General features: G+C 35.4%; 1 protein-coding gene across 1 annotated transcript in view; it reads left to right on the plus strand.

Moving 5' to 3' along the window:
• Positions 1-15,117, plus strand: part of slc1a7b (solute carrier family 1 member 7b) — a 49,346-nt gene that overhangs the window by 11,776 nt on the left and 22,453 nt on the right. Inside the window, exon 2 of the mRNA XM_052593289.1 lies at positions 3,404-3,483. Within this exon, the coding sequence (XP_052449249.1) occupies positions 3,404-3,483 (80 nt within the window). The remainder of the gene's footprint in view (positions 1-3,403; positions 3,484-15,117) is intronic.

Below are 15,117 nucleotides of genomic sequence, written 5' to 3' on the forward strand. Positions count from 1 at the left end.
TGCATGATGCATTTGTATTGTTGTTTGGTATGCCACCCAGCCCTACTTTAATAATAAAATATGCACATAATATTCCTTGTTACACTTTGGGAGCACATGCATGCCATCCAGCCTCTGCTATCACACACAGATGAGCCACTTATGCACAAATCAATGGCTAATTTTTAAACAACTGCTTTGCAATTCTTTACAGAGTGAAGGAACAAAGGCATATCATTACAATTACAGCAAAAATTGAGCATTCAAAAACAAGCATGAGATGTTCTTAAAGAAATAATGGCAATCATTGTTGTATTGTAAATTATGGATCTGTACATCTTGCACCATGTGAAAAAAAACAACTTTCCTTTCATAATTTCTACAGTAAGACCTGCAATGAAGTGGCTTCCACTATAATTAAAGTTATCTAATCTATTCAGGCAGGAAGAGAACTTTGTTTAATGTTGCAGCAATCAGATAGTAAAGTTTTTAATGAGATAATATGCCACGTACCTTCCCAGAAGTTCCTCTTCAAAAATGAAATCTATAAGGATAAATGACATTAAAAAGAGTAATTACAGTCTTTTGTACCTGATCAAGGTCATTTTGACTTGAAAGCACACTTTTATATACAATATAGTTTTTTCCTGTTTCTGAGAATAACACTAAAGATGCATAGGTCATCCAGCAAGGGACCAGAATTTGCCAATTTTCCACATGATTGGCCCAGAGCGGTGACCAGCTAGTCAGTCTGCTGATTCCAGTGTTGTCCGCAGTTTTCCTGTGTAACTGGGGTACTTTAACACTGTTGCTGTGGGTTGTTGTTCATGTCTGCAGTTTGAAATGACCCCAATAATGTTATATTTATTTATCCCTTGGAATGCAAATTTTACCAGGGGAGCCCCACCCAAAAAAAAAACATGTTGTGAAAACCTGGCAACCCTGGGCGATTCAACACATGCTAGTATGTCGTCGGCATGGAAGTTCTTCATCGTGAGCAAAAACGCAAAGTTCTCAATTTGTAATAAATGTAGGGCCAAAGTAAACTGTGGTTAAACCGCAGGGCCCAATTTATGCTTGTGTGGAACAAGTAGATTTTTATAACAAAAATAACTAGGGAAGCACTGAAACTTGGCCACCATTTTTTTTTTTTGCGCAACAATTATTCTGATTTAATTAAATGCAGTGTAAATGGAGACACTTGATATTGTACTTATCGGGTTCTGAGGGATCCTACGTGTTTATTCGGTTGATTCCTCACGTATAGTGTGAGCAGTCAAATCGCAACTCGACAATCGGACTGTACAGTGAGCGCATAAAAATCGTGAGCTTTGGCTTTACATTGCATGCGATCTACTCATACAGAGCGAAAAGTGTGAAGTACCTTGCCGAAATCGCACAGAAATTGCACAGTGTATGCCCGCCTTTCGGGGTGCTCTGGTAAATTCCCTCAGGTGCGTGATTCCACATAGAGCAGCTGTTACTACACAGAGCCGTTGTTAATTGAGAAGATGCGCAAATAAACACTTATAATGAACGTGGATTTGCGCAGCTTCTCAGTTAACAACGGCTCTGTGTAGTAACAGCTGCTCTATGTGAAATCACACACCTGATAGAATTTACCGCTGATTAGAGAACCGGCTTTACTGACGAGATGGCATTAACGATCGGAGCACCCCTAATTTTATTGTGTAAATATTTTTTTTGCATTTAAATAATGTATAGATTTTTGTTTGTACTGTATATGCTGTCAATTATAACAATCATTTATTTCCTTGAGATCTATTTTTTATTTTTTATCCTCACCCATGCCATCTCTATGCCATGCAAATCTAAACAGTCCAAAAAAAATACCACACAAATTGATGCAACAGCCTTCAAGACTAAATCAGTTATTTAAAAAGGGCAAGTTGTGATGTGGAGGGACATTGTATTTTTGCACATTGTATTTTTTTCACTTAAATTGGAATCGAACAGAAATCTAATTTGCATACATGAAAAAAAATTATCTAACAGGCCAATAGTGTAAGAAAAATAATGAACTTCTTTTGCATTGATTAAATCCATTCCCTTTCCACCGTTTGTGCCTGTATGCATATTTGCACTTAAATCTTTGTGTGAATGTATGCATGACAATAATTTTGACATTTAGATATTTAAATATTTGCATTTAATCAGCAAGCACTCATCCAAACAGAATTTAAAATAGTCTGAAATATTTTTATAATTGTGTGTGAGTCTGTGTGAGCAGTGCTGCTGTGAGTTTTAAGATGATTAATTTCTCGGCTCTGGCAGCCCTCTGCTCTCATAGCACGACACAAAACCAGCAGAGCTTAAAGCAAAGAGGCTTTCTCAGACTTCTGACCGCAGGCCAAGCATCCAACCACTGAGAGAGAGAGATTTGGGCGTTATCACCGGGCAGTTTCTTTAGTTTCAGACTGCGGTCACAGCTAGAGGGAGATGACGGGAAACTCAATAAGATCTGTCGATTCCTACTGTTCTGGACTTTCTCTAGTTAAACTTCTTGCTGTGTTCAGAAACTGGATACCACACTGGTTTCCATGCAATTTGCCAAAAATCGGGTGTATAAAAAAAAAAAAAAAAGCTTGTCAAAGCCTAAAAAGTACAAAATATTTGAGCGAATTAATTGAATTTTGTACTAATCAATTTATTTTTGTTCATAATAAGCAGCGCAGACACAAAATACTAAAAATTATAATCAGTACTTTGTCTGAATACAATATAATTACCTTGAATCAAGATATATTTACTCAAAAAGCAAAGAGAAGATATAAAGTCTTATTTTCTACAAAACTGAACAATATTATTTCAGCTTATTCCTTAAAACTAAAACAAATATGTGTCAATGGTATCAATTATTTATTTATTTATTAAATTTTTTGAAAATCAAGAATATTTAATTTTTCTAAACCCATTGGCAGATATTTGTTGTTGTTTTAATCTGGAATTTAATTTTGTCCCTTTACAAATTTTCTGTCTTAAAAGTTTTTAAAAAACTTTTATAAACAACAACAACAAAATTACTTTAAAAAAAACTACAGAAAACAGTATCTAGCATTATTTCTAAATATAAATATTTATTGCTATTTGCACATCCTCAGCCTTTTTTACATCGGGTTAAGGTGAGAAAAAACGTTGACAGATTTTTTGATTATGAAACTAAATTTGACAAGGAGACAGCTGCATTTTTTAGATGATAATAAATCAGAAGATGAGTCTTCAATTTCCATTATTTTTCACGCATTTCATATTTAAGTTTTTCAAAGTGCTGATTTTGGCCTCAACACAACAGAAGAGCGGCCTGATTAGATTATTTGTGCCAAGGGACATCATTTCTCAGTTGTGTGGAAAACTGGTGACCGGTCAGTGTTTTGTTGATTGCTGTGTCTCTTTTCTACTCTAGGAAGTGAAATACTTCCAGTTTCCTGGAGAGCTGCTGATGAGGATGTTGAAGATGTTGATTTTGCCTCTGGTTGTGTCCAGGTAAGACTTGATATTGCTCTCGATGGATGACAAGCTGGTTTAATGTCTATAGATTTTCATTCTCTGCTTGTTTAAAACTACTGCTCAGAGGTTTGGGGTCTCTAAATTTCAGCATCAATCCTCCAGTCTTCAGTGTCACATGGTCCTTCAGAAATCATTCTATTCTGACTTGCTGTTCAAGAAACATTAATTACAAAAACAAAACCAAAAATCTGTTGAAAACGATTGGCCTGCTTCATAATTTTTTTTGGAAACTGTGATAGTATTTTGAAGATCTTTGATGACTAAAATGTTTAAAGGACAGCATTTTATTGATTTAGAAACATATAGATGCCACTTTTGATCAATCTCAGCCACCTAAATTAACTTGAAACTCGTAGAAACCATGTTCCAAACATTTCACGGTTTTAGCTATTTCCTGAAGTTATTAATATAAATGGCAGCTTTCATCATGAATAGTAACAAACCCAGCAGTCTTGGCTTCATCTCAGATGCCTGCCATAAACTAGAAATAAACCAGCTTCTACTGTACCTCATTAAAGAAATTGGCCCAGCTGTGCTAAATAAAGAGCTTCTCATCCATCTATTCCTGAAAACACAGAGCTATTGGACGGGTGACCGTGATTTCACCAAGTACAGCATGTTCCTGGATCCACATCCTTGTTGATCCTGGAACAACATTCCAATCAACCAATCAGAACTAAGGGAAAACCTTTTAGGAAAATATCTGTTTTAGGCTTACAATCAGAGATAGGTGCTTCTACACCCTTGTTAAAGCTATCATTTCTCTCTGATTTTAGAAATAAATTAGGCAAGGTTAGGTTTAGGAGTAGGGATTGGGTTTAGTCTATATTTTTGGACAGTAATGTTGATACAGTAACATGTCTTACCTGGCAAAACCATAATAGCCAGATATATCTTTTAAAAAAATCATCAGCTATCGATTATATTTTTTTAGTTTATATTATTATAGGTCTATAATTAATTTGCCCTGCTATAATTTCACAGCTCGTTATTGCACAATTTATGCAGGGATAATAAATGATCAAATCAGCTTAATCCTCATTGAAAACATTGATTTAAAACATTTAGACATATTACACAATGGGTGCTTCTCAAACGGAAATGCTAGAATGAGGCTGTAAGTTTGTGTGGCATAGTAAATTCAGAGAAGCTCAGTACTGACTCGTTTTTCGTCAGTTTATTTTCATGAAATTGAATGGGTAACCTACAAAGGATTGCGAGTGATTGAAGGTTGCTGAGGATACATCCCATGCATGCATCCTTCAAATTCAGCTGAATGAAGAACCTCCAAACGAAGGATGCTTTGCAAGGATCCTTCCGATTGAGATGGCCTTCAGTGACGTTTGATGACGTGGCAGCCGAGATATGCAGCCTTCCGTTTGAGAAGAACCCACTGAATAGGCCTATAATTAAAATTCCTCTAAAGTAGCCTATGTCCGAACACTGTAATGGTCAGTCATCAATGAAAATATAAAAATTGAAAAATACTTCAATTCTGTTGATATTGTTGTTTCACTACGTACAGTAGGTTTCTATATCAGCCCCATATGAGATCTTTTTTTATATACCCAATATGTCTCTTGTCTCTGAAAATATGTGCCGTTAAACGTCAGATGCCGACAGCTAGGTCAGTTTTTACTTTCACTTTCTGTAGCTTAAAGTTGCAATAGGTGATTGTCTTCAGAAACCTTTTTTGCTATGCTGGTTGAAAGTCTTTTTGCATCCCGATTTAGCAATGATTAAGCTAAGTGGTCTAAATGTATTTATCTGTATTTATTTTGACTTTTTAAGGCGTAGTACCAGAAAATGTTCGTCCAATCAAAATGCTTGATCCAAGCATTTTAATTTGCTTTTCTACCTACAGAATACATCATTAGCGCGTTCAAGTACGCTCTGCAGACAGAGCCAGAATGAAAGGGAAAGAAAGTGACGTGACGTGACATACAGCCAAATATGGTGACCCATACTCAGAATTCGTGCTCAGCATTGAACCCATCCAAAGTGCACACACACAGCAGTGAACACACACACACAGTAAACACACACACAAGAGCAGTGAACACACACACACACAGTAAACACACACACAAGAGCAGTGAACACACACACACACACACAGTAAACACACACACAAGAGCAGTGAACACACACACACACAGTAAACACACACACAAGAGCAGTGAACACACACACACACTGTGAACACACACCCAGAGTTTAGAACGGGCATAACGCTCATGCAGTTTGCACATTGTTTGTGTGGCATGCACTGGCTCGCCTTCATGGCTTAAAACTGAAATATGTATAATTTTGGGACGTGTTTGTCTTCAGCACTAATTGCAAAATTGACAAATGGTTCACGTTACCCATGATAATGACATTATTTTATCAAAAGATCTTTTTGTTTTCTTTCTTGCAGCATTAAAGATTAAATAGTTCGAGTTCTATTTTCGCACAGGCGCAGTAAGAGAAAAAGCACTGAGTTTAGAGCAGTCTGTTTGTAGCTCTGCTTCAACTGTGCAATACCTTCATGAGGGATGACAAAAATTTATGACATGTCAGAAATTCATCAGACCGTCTGATTTCCTGGCGGGAGAAACGTGTCGCTTCTTGTTTCTCCCTATACACTGCACGGAAACTGCACGACAAACATCACACAACAAAGCAGAAAATTAGCCCAACTCAAAAAAAGAGTCCATAATTGGCTCAAAATCGGATGAAAAAAAACATGGTGTAGGCTATGTGTGTCTCACGTACATGAGAAGAAGAGCACATCCTGGTATTCATCTGACCACTGACTTTACTAAATGAACCTTTATACTCTCTCTCTCTCTCTCTCTCTCTCTCTCTCTCTCACACACACACACACACACACACACACGCACACACACACATTATTTCATGATATGGCCTTTTAATGTAATAATAACGTGGAGACTGGAGAGCCATAAACATTGTTTTACACATTCAGTTCTATTGTCTGAGATGTAATTGAATTATGTGCTGCATTCTCTTCAGCTTATGAAATGTTTTAATCATGCAGACAGAGCGCTGTACTTGATCAGAATGTACTCGTATAATATTTCTCTGGGATTTTCTTCTTTTTCTCCTGATAAGACTCAAATTAAAATGTGTCAGTATGACTGGTTCAGTTAAGTTTGTCTTGTACCGAATGCCTCAAATTCATACAGACATTCATTCCACATCTTCTAAAAAGAACACATTAAAAACTTCATCAATGTCGGAAAAGTGTCTGTCCTGAATTAAGGAACTGTAATTGAAAAAAAAAAAAGTTAATGTTCCAGTATGTGGGACAAAATAATTTGCCAAGTGGGACATAAAAGTGTCAGACTTTAAATTCAACATGAAACACAATTCCTTTACTTTCATAATTAATGCATTGCTGACTAAAACAATATGTGATGATAGAAAAAAGTGTTCTCTCTTTCATCTAATTTAATTTTTCTTAGCCCATTGACAGTTTTTTTGTGTTTTATGGAAAAACTAAATTACGATAATTTTTCCGAACATTTTTCATTGAGTCATTTTGATTCTCAAGTAAATGTATCTCGATTTAAGAATGATAAGATGTTTATATAGCTAAACTGTTTTCAGTATAAGACCAGGAACATGTGTTAAGAAAGTAAACAGGGGGATTTTTAATGTCATTTTGACTTTGCTTAAAAACAAATACTGCGTGTCCTCTTTTTTTTGCAGTAGTGCATTATGTCAGGTACAGACAGAAATGCATGTAAGTACCACTGTGAAAAATACTTTGGATGTAGATTTCATCCCAAAGTCCTCACTTGTACATTTAAAAATTAAATAAATGATAGATTTCAAGTGTGCACTGGTTTTCATATCAGCAGATGCTGTGAGAATCCGAGATGAAAGTTTGTTGAAGAACATTTAAGGTGAGGATACATGACTAACAATATAATGCTGAAGAGTTCAGGAAAGGTAAACTGTTTCGTGTTTGTTTGTTTTTTAGCCTCTTCATTTTTGTCCCTGACACCCTGGCAGCTTTGTGAAAGAGGATTTTATTCGTGGTCTCAAACAGGTCCTTTGCTTCTAAAGTCTACATCAGCACACATCGCTAAAGTTCAGGTTACTTTTGAAACACCCACTAATGTCAGCAAGCTAAACAAACAGCTTTTTTCAGTCTCGCTATTCTGTACGATTGCTGATGTTTATCACACTGTAGTGGTGTAGTCTGGTGGAGTATCAGACTGGGTTCATTTTTAATACTTGGTGTGCTAATAAAACTACTAGAAGTTGGAAAACTACAGTAAAATCTGTGTCTAATAGCTTCAATCTATTAACAAAACAGCATTGCAGCAATTATGTGAAGGATGTCTTTTTAGGGCAATCTTTTTTCATGCATTAGTGAATTTTGAGATGTTGGGCTATTTGGCTTTTTATGCATTTTCATTGTTGTTTCAGACTACACGCTAAAAAATGCTGCTTACAAAAAATGTATGTAAAATGCACTCCAACATTCCTTTGTTTTATTTACTTTGAACTTAGAAAGATTCATTCTTAACAACTGTATTCCTATCTATATTTTGAAGGCTTTTACAGAGGTTTTGGAATAACATTTTATTCCCAAAAACAGTTTTTTTTTTTTTTGTTTTTTTTTTTGTAGTTTTTTTGGCTGTTGACTGCTTTCTCATTTATAGAGTGATAAAAAAAAGAGAAATCCGAAAACCCATGTAAAAACCTTTAATTCTAATATGTCAATCAAATGAAACCCACATTTTTAATCTGGCTTTATCTAACATTCAAATTTAAGTTCTAGAAATGAATGCATAACAGATTTGTCATATTTAATATAATCCATCAGCTGGGGAATGTTTTTATGTAGTGTTTGTATAACACAAACCAATTAGAGTATTAGAGTTTGAACAGTTATATTTATTCTAAATGGAGACAATTAAAATAAAATAAAATGAAGTATAACTTACATAATTTGCCCAAAAGAACGGATTCGCCAAAGTTAGTAGTGTGACTAAAGACACTTTTACAAAAATGATCAATGTGCAGAAAAGTGATGCTCTATCACACACGTTGAGAAATATTGACCTTTGACCCTTTTTCAACAAACAGTCCATCAAACCTTTCAATATTACAGCATGTGCCCTGAGTTTGGATTGCTCATTTTTCTATCTCAGTCACAGAACATACAGTTTAATGACCTTAAAATATCTCTGGGCTATTTGGTGTTTGCAATCGGTTCATGCCAATTTTTCAGATTTTCATCACTTTGTCCATGACTTTTGGCTTGTTCTGTTCGTCTCCTACAAAACTGAGGGATGTAAGAAAACCAACCAAGTTATTTTTACCTATCTGAGCATTCTTCAGATGCATTAGATGGATTATAAAATCAATGTGAAGACTCTAAGAAACAAAATGAGAGGTTGTCTGATGCAGTATGTAGTGTTTCTTAAATTACCCTTTATGTTCTTGCTTATTATAGCCTTTAATAACTCCTCTTTCACAAATTGGCTGAGAATATATCTTGCATGTGAGCTTCTGTTGTAGACCACAAGTGCACTTGTCATCTTAAAATCAAAATGTCCATCATTTGCACGTTTGGTTTGCATAAAATCATGTCAGACTAAATGTAAATGCCTTTGGTTAATATCTGTCTTTTGGTTGCACACGTGGCTTTCCACATTATGGATCAACACAGGACATATATTGTTTTATAAAACAGCTATTTACAAGCAGTCTCAGTGATGAAGCAAATCCTGTCAATTACTGTTTTTAAGGAATACTGAATGCTCTGAAGGCTTTAATTAGTGAGAAACGGGACATTTTAGATTACTTTTAAACATGCATACTTTTAAACAAGTCTCTATCTTAAAAGACAATTAATATTCAGTATTATCGTCAATCTGACAGAACTGACACTATAGATGAGAATGACATCTGAACCAAATTGAACACAGAACTTGAGCTGAATGTTAATAATGCTATGGTCTTCTGTAAAGCTGCATGTATCGCTGAATTGTACTCATTTTACAGTATTGAAATGAACTGAAACTAAATTGAGCTAAATAATGGCACTTTTAAAGCATCTTTTGCAGATCTGCTTTAGAGCTGAAATTTAATAAGTTTTCTCTGAAAACTGAAAATAGAAAAAGGTACAGGCAGAAATCTAAAAATGAATGATGTATCTCGATATGAAATGCTTTTTGACCTACTTTTCATTGTAATAGATGAATCAGAAATAATGTCAGGCTTGACTTTCAACACCATCTTTAACGTATTACTCAATTATACAGCGAAAGTTAAGACAATTTTACACAAAATGAGATTTTAAACAACCATTATTAACAAAGTCATAACTTTATATGACAGTGTTTTAATTGTGCGCTTAAAAAAAAATAGAATGCATAGAATTCCATTCTGAACTTATAGCTGAATGTATTGTGCTGGAAGTTTTAAAGCAAATCTATATCTTTTTTAATGCTGCACGGTGAAGTTCACAAGTATCAGATAACAGGAACGTCATTTGGAGAAATTGTCTTCTTGTTGCCATGCCATTCATAAGAGACACATCTAAAATAGATCACGGTTAAACTTAAATGAACTAAATCCTATTTCTGCAGTGCTTTCCAGCTCTTTTATTATTTCTTTCTGATTCTGGGTTTGATGAATTTCTGATGATGGCTTAGGCCGAAACGCGTCTGTGTAAGACATGGTACGAATAAATTTATAAAAGGATATCTTCAGAGTGTGTTTTTTTTTTCTCTTTTATTTCTGGATAACTTTATTACTCGCTCCGATTAAACGTCGTGGGAGTTGAGCGCGCTTATAATTTGATGAATATCTGCCAGGACATAGTGAGAGCCAGTAACTGATGTCGGTAAATCTGATTTCTACTTCTTGGCAGTTGAGCATGTCTAATCAAAACATGCAGATATGACGCATTTCCATAATCTAGTGGCTTTTGGTCTTGTACACTGTTTAACAGTCTTACTCTATTTAGCAGATCAGATGCTAGTGCAGTTTTGCTCTTGAAAGTGAAATGTATTTGGCACAAATATCTATAAAATAATTTTTTCAACAAACAGGTGAAAAATACGACTTTGTCTTTGTTTAATTTGCATACTGAACATGGTTTGGATTTCTTATTTTTGAACTCCAGAGTGCACCAGATTGATGCATTTAACTGTATAACATTTTTCCTTTTAATAATATTCCAGTAAAGTTCATTAAATTAATTCTGTTTTTAGTGGTATTTAAACTTGTGAACTGTGTGTGTTTGGACTGTGTGACAATCGCATTCGTTTAATCCTTAGCCCAAGGTGGAACAGCCTAATAGAAAAGGTCAACTTTTTAAAACAGTGAACCAAATGCAAATTTGATGACACAAGTGTCCTTCGTCAGCTCTATTCAATTAAAGGCCTGATGTAAACAACAGTGAAAAATCCTAAATCATTTTTTTTTTTTGTTCTTTGATAGTCACCAGTCACGTCAACTATTCAATGCACAAAGCCTTACATATAAAGGCACATATGATGAACCCTGCGAATGATCCTGTATATGATAGTGTGACCTCCTTAACAATCAGAGGAAATGCACTGGAGCCAAATAAAACATTCATGTGAGATTTGACACTGGAGTGAACCTCAGCTCAGCCTCTGACAGATGAAAATTCATTTACCCTCATGCCGTTCCATACCTGTATGAGTTGTTTTCTTATGTTGAACATAGAAGAAGTTTGCTGGTAATGAAACAGTTGGTGGTTGCCATTGACTTCTAAAATATTTTTTTCCTACTATGGAAGACAATGGCAACCACCAACTGTTTGATTACCAGAAATCTTCAAAATATCTTATTTTATGTTTCATTTTTGGGTGAACTATCCATTTTTATTTATTAAAACAGTATACCACAGTTATACCAGGGGGAGTGTGAAATCTAATTCTCATAAAAATGAGATCTGTAACTTCTCATGTTGATCTAAATCAGCTTTCCTCTATGCAACACACACACACACACACACACACAAAAACTACATATGAAGACTATATGATGGTAAGTGTTTTCCACGCAATTGATGCTTTTAAGCAACCACAAATCCATAAACCAATATTTAAGTCATGTTTTAATTAAAATCGTCAGTCGTTGAATCTGTGAGCTGAACTTGAGTTCTGAGAACTGGGTCAAATGATTGATTGAAAAGATCTGACACAAAAGAATGATTTATTCATGAATCATCTTCTCTCTTGAACTCATGAATGAAGTCACAAGATGTCCATTTTGGTGTGTTCCTCATAAAAAACTCTCATATGTGAGAATATAAATAACACCTGACTAATTTAGGATAATTATAGGGCTTTTGAATCCTTGAAACACCTTTAAAGATGTGGCCTGATGACTTAATGTCTCAAAAGGTATATGTGTTTATGCATTGTACGTTGCTCTATTCTCTATTCAACCAATGTGCTCATCCATAGGAAAATACTCATATATTGAATATTTGTGATGTATTCACAATGATTGCGCTGACACTATAAAAATAATGAAACATTGCAATGAATGAACAGTAAAAATACAGTAATATTATAAAATATTATTACAATTTCAAAAACCTTTTTTTCTGTTTGAATATATATTTAAAAATGTAATTTATTCCTGTGCTCAAAGCTGTATTTTCAGCACCATTACTCCAGTCTTCAGTGTCACATGATCCTTCAGAAATCTGCTGCAATCTGCTTGGTTTGAAATAATTGATATAATTTTTCTGAGCCAATTCAAGTTTAATCATACACGCTCAAACAGCTCACTGCTTTGATTTGCATTTAAAGATACCAACATGAAAGGGTGTTAAACACACAAACAGAAACAGGATGAAGGAGAGAGCCAACGGAGCTCTCAATCAATTAATTTGATATTCTTTCAGCACAGTTATGGGGGTGTATTTATCAGCTAATTTCACAGTTATTCCCTGGAAAAAAAAAAAAATCCTTTAGTGAAAATCCTCAATCAATTTTAGAAACATAGGCTACCATCACCAGTTATTCTTTCTCATTTATAGACACCTTTCAAACACACACACACACACACACACACACACATTTTGCCTTCAAATCGCTACAGTAAGTCTATAATCATTATATTTGAAAGTGGTTTACATCAGTGTGTGTTTACATCATAACCATAAATAAAAGAAAGAAGATCAGGCTACTATACTGTAAGCAGTAAAATTAACTTGAAGCCACAACAACTAAACCTCAAACTGAAAACCAAATGCGACAGAACTCGTAATAAAACACCAGTTTGCATTTGATCATATTTGCAGTATTGACTAGGTTCACAAAACAATGTTTATACTAGTAACAATACCAAAACTAGTTACTACTTTGGTCGTTATGTCTAATGTCAGCAAAACAAAAACAAATCAAAACAACAGCGGCATAAACTATACTTTGCTCACAAGACAGATTTCTGATTTGATGTTGTTGCACCCCTCATGTTAGGCCCAAAACAATGTTCTTCCACAATAATTTGTCATTTTAAGCTTCAACCGCTAGAGTGTCAAAAGCTAAATAGTGTAAAATTTAGTCATTGCAACAGATTTCAGCCTACAAAACTGATCATTTATTCAGCTTGCGAAGCAGGTTTTATTTTTGCATGAATATGTTATACTTTATGTTGAAAATTAGTTACACCTTCAAACATGCTCAGTTTTGGCCAGGCTAATCGGGAGTCAAGAGGATTCCCTGTTTTGACGATTTGTGCTACCCACTCAGATTGTGCCTCCTATTAAAAAGATAGGTAGCATAAATCGATAGCGAATAATGCTAACTATCAGATTGTGCTACCAGCATCTTATTCATGTGTTTTGAGCCCTAAACCTACCTGTCCATACCTACCCTTACCGTTAAAACAATGCAAATATATTTTTGGTAGCACATACTGATAGGTAGCATGTTTGGTTGGTACACCCGGTCTGTTTTCTTTCTTTTTTTATTTTGGCCCATATTATTATTTAGACCAGACCATATCTGTAACAAATTCTCAGTTGAAAACGATTCATTCTTTTCGTGCAAATCATTGTTTTATTTGCGAACTTGAAGCTGTTGTGGTCACGCCAAGACAGCATGACATCCGTCAAGTGTTGTCAAGTCTGTGGTTTTTCCATGGAATTGGGCTGCTTTATCACTGTTGCTGCATGTTGTTTCATGTCAGCACTACAGGTTGAAGCGACCCTAATAACATGTATTTAAGCCCCCGGAACGCAATTTTTTACCAGGGGATCCCCTCGAAAACGCGGTTAGTTTAGGCTAGTTTCAGTAGCAATTGGGCAAGTTTTGTTGTGAAAACATGGCAAGCCTTTCCCGTCAAATAGGCAATGTTATTATTGCTAAGAGTAAAATACATTGGCATACATTGGTTCCACAACAAAACCCACCAAACAGCTACTCGAAACTAACCCAAAACTCAATCTGCAGACATGAAAAACAACCCTCGCCAACAGTGTTAAAGTAGCCCAATTCTGCAGGAAAACAGTATACTTGGCCACACTGTGTCTGTGTGTGGGTGATGTAAAAAAGCAAAGCAGGCATTTGATCTTTCAAAGCACTGTGAGGCTTACACAATTATTTGAAATACAAAACTTTGTTACTTATTAACAATATATAGCATGGTTTTTAATTATATATTTGGTAGGAACAACCCTTAGATAGGTTGTAGATTAGTGAAATATCTTGAACAGACTTCACAATACAAGAACGAGAGGTAATTAAAGGCAGCCATCTCTCCAGCCACACGCTTCATTTAAGAGTGTACTGTATGTAGATATTTGTGGAAGCTAAATCTCGGGTCACGGCACGCTGCTGATCTGGCTGTCAGGCAGCTCAGGGCTTCAGAGGGGATTTGTTGTTCTGAAGTCGAGCCGCCGAGGCATGCGATCAGTCACTGACTGAGATGATGCTGATGGAGATGTGTCGGCCAGGCTTTCTTCCCTCTCACAGTAAAAGAGGCTGTGTGCGTTACTCTCTGTGGAGATGTGTTGGATGTGACATTTACAGGAGACCTGAAAGCCATCATTTTTGCCTTTCAAGTACATGTGAACATCTTATCTTCCCCTAAATCCTTTTATCCTTCAGGACCCTGCAATTATATTTAAAGATGCTATCAGTCATGCCATGCAAAGCCACTAGGTATTTGCAATGTCACCTCATTTTGTATATTACATTTATTGTTGTATATATTTGAATTAATTTGTGTTTTGCGTAAAAAAAACGCTTGCACAATGTTACATTAAAATAAATGCCAGTCAGTTTGACGTTATCATCTAATGCACTGACATTCATGCATTGTGAAGTGCATTTTTTGGCACTATAATGTTTTTTGCATCCGTTCATTGAGATTATGACTGTAGTTCAACATATGCTTCATAATTCTGATGATGATTGTTTCCTCTCCACTGATAAAGGTCAGCGAGGGTCTAAAGTCACACTGACAACAGGAGCGGATATAGAGAGAGAGAAATAGATTTGCTATTTCCTTAATAAATCCATCAGCATGCAAGTCACTGCAGCTGGATGCAGATTACCCACAATGCTCATCAGGGTCACGACCTTGAACAAGAGG

This window comes from Carassius gibelio, chromosome B23, assembly GCF_023724105.1.
Source record: "Carassius gibelio isolate Cgi1373 ecotype wild population from Czech Republic chromosome B23, carGib1.2-hapl.c, whole genome shotgun sequence".
In the NCBI taxonomy this organism is placed as follows: Eukaryota; Metazoa; Chordata; class Actinopteri; order Cypriniformes; family Cyprinidae; genus Carassius; species Carassius gibelio.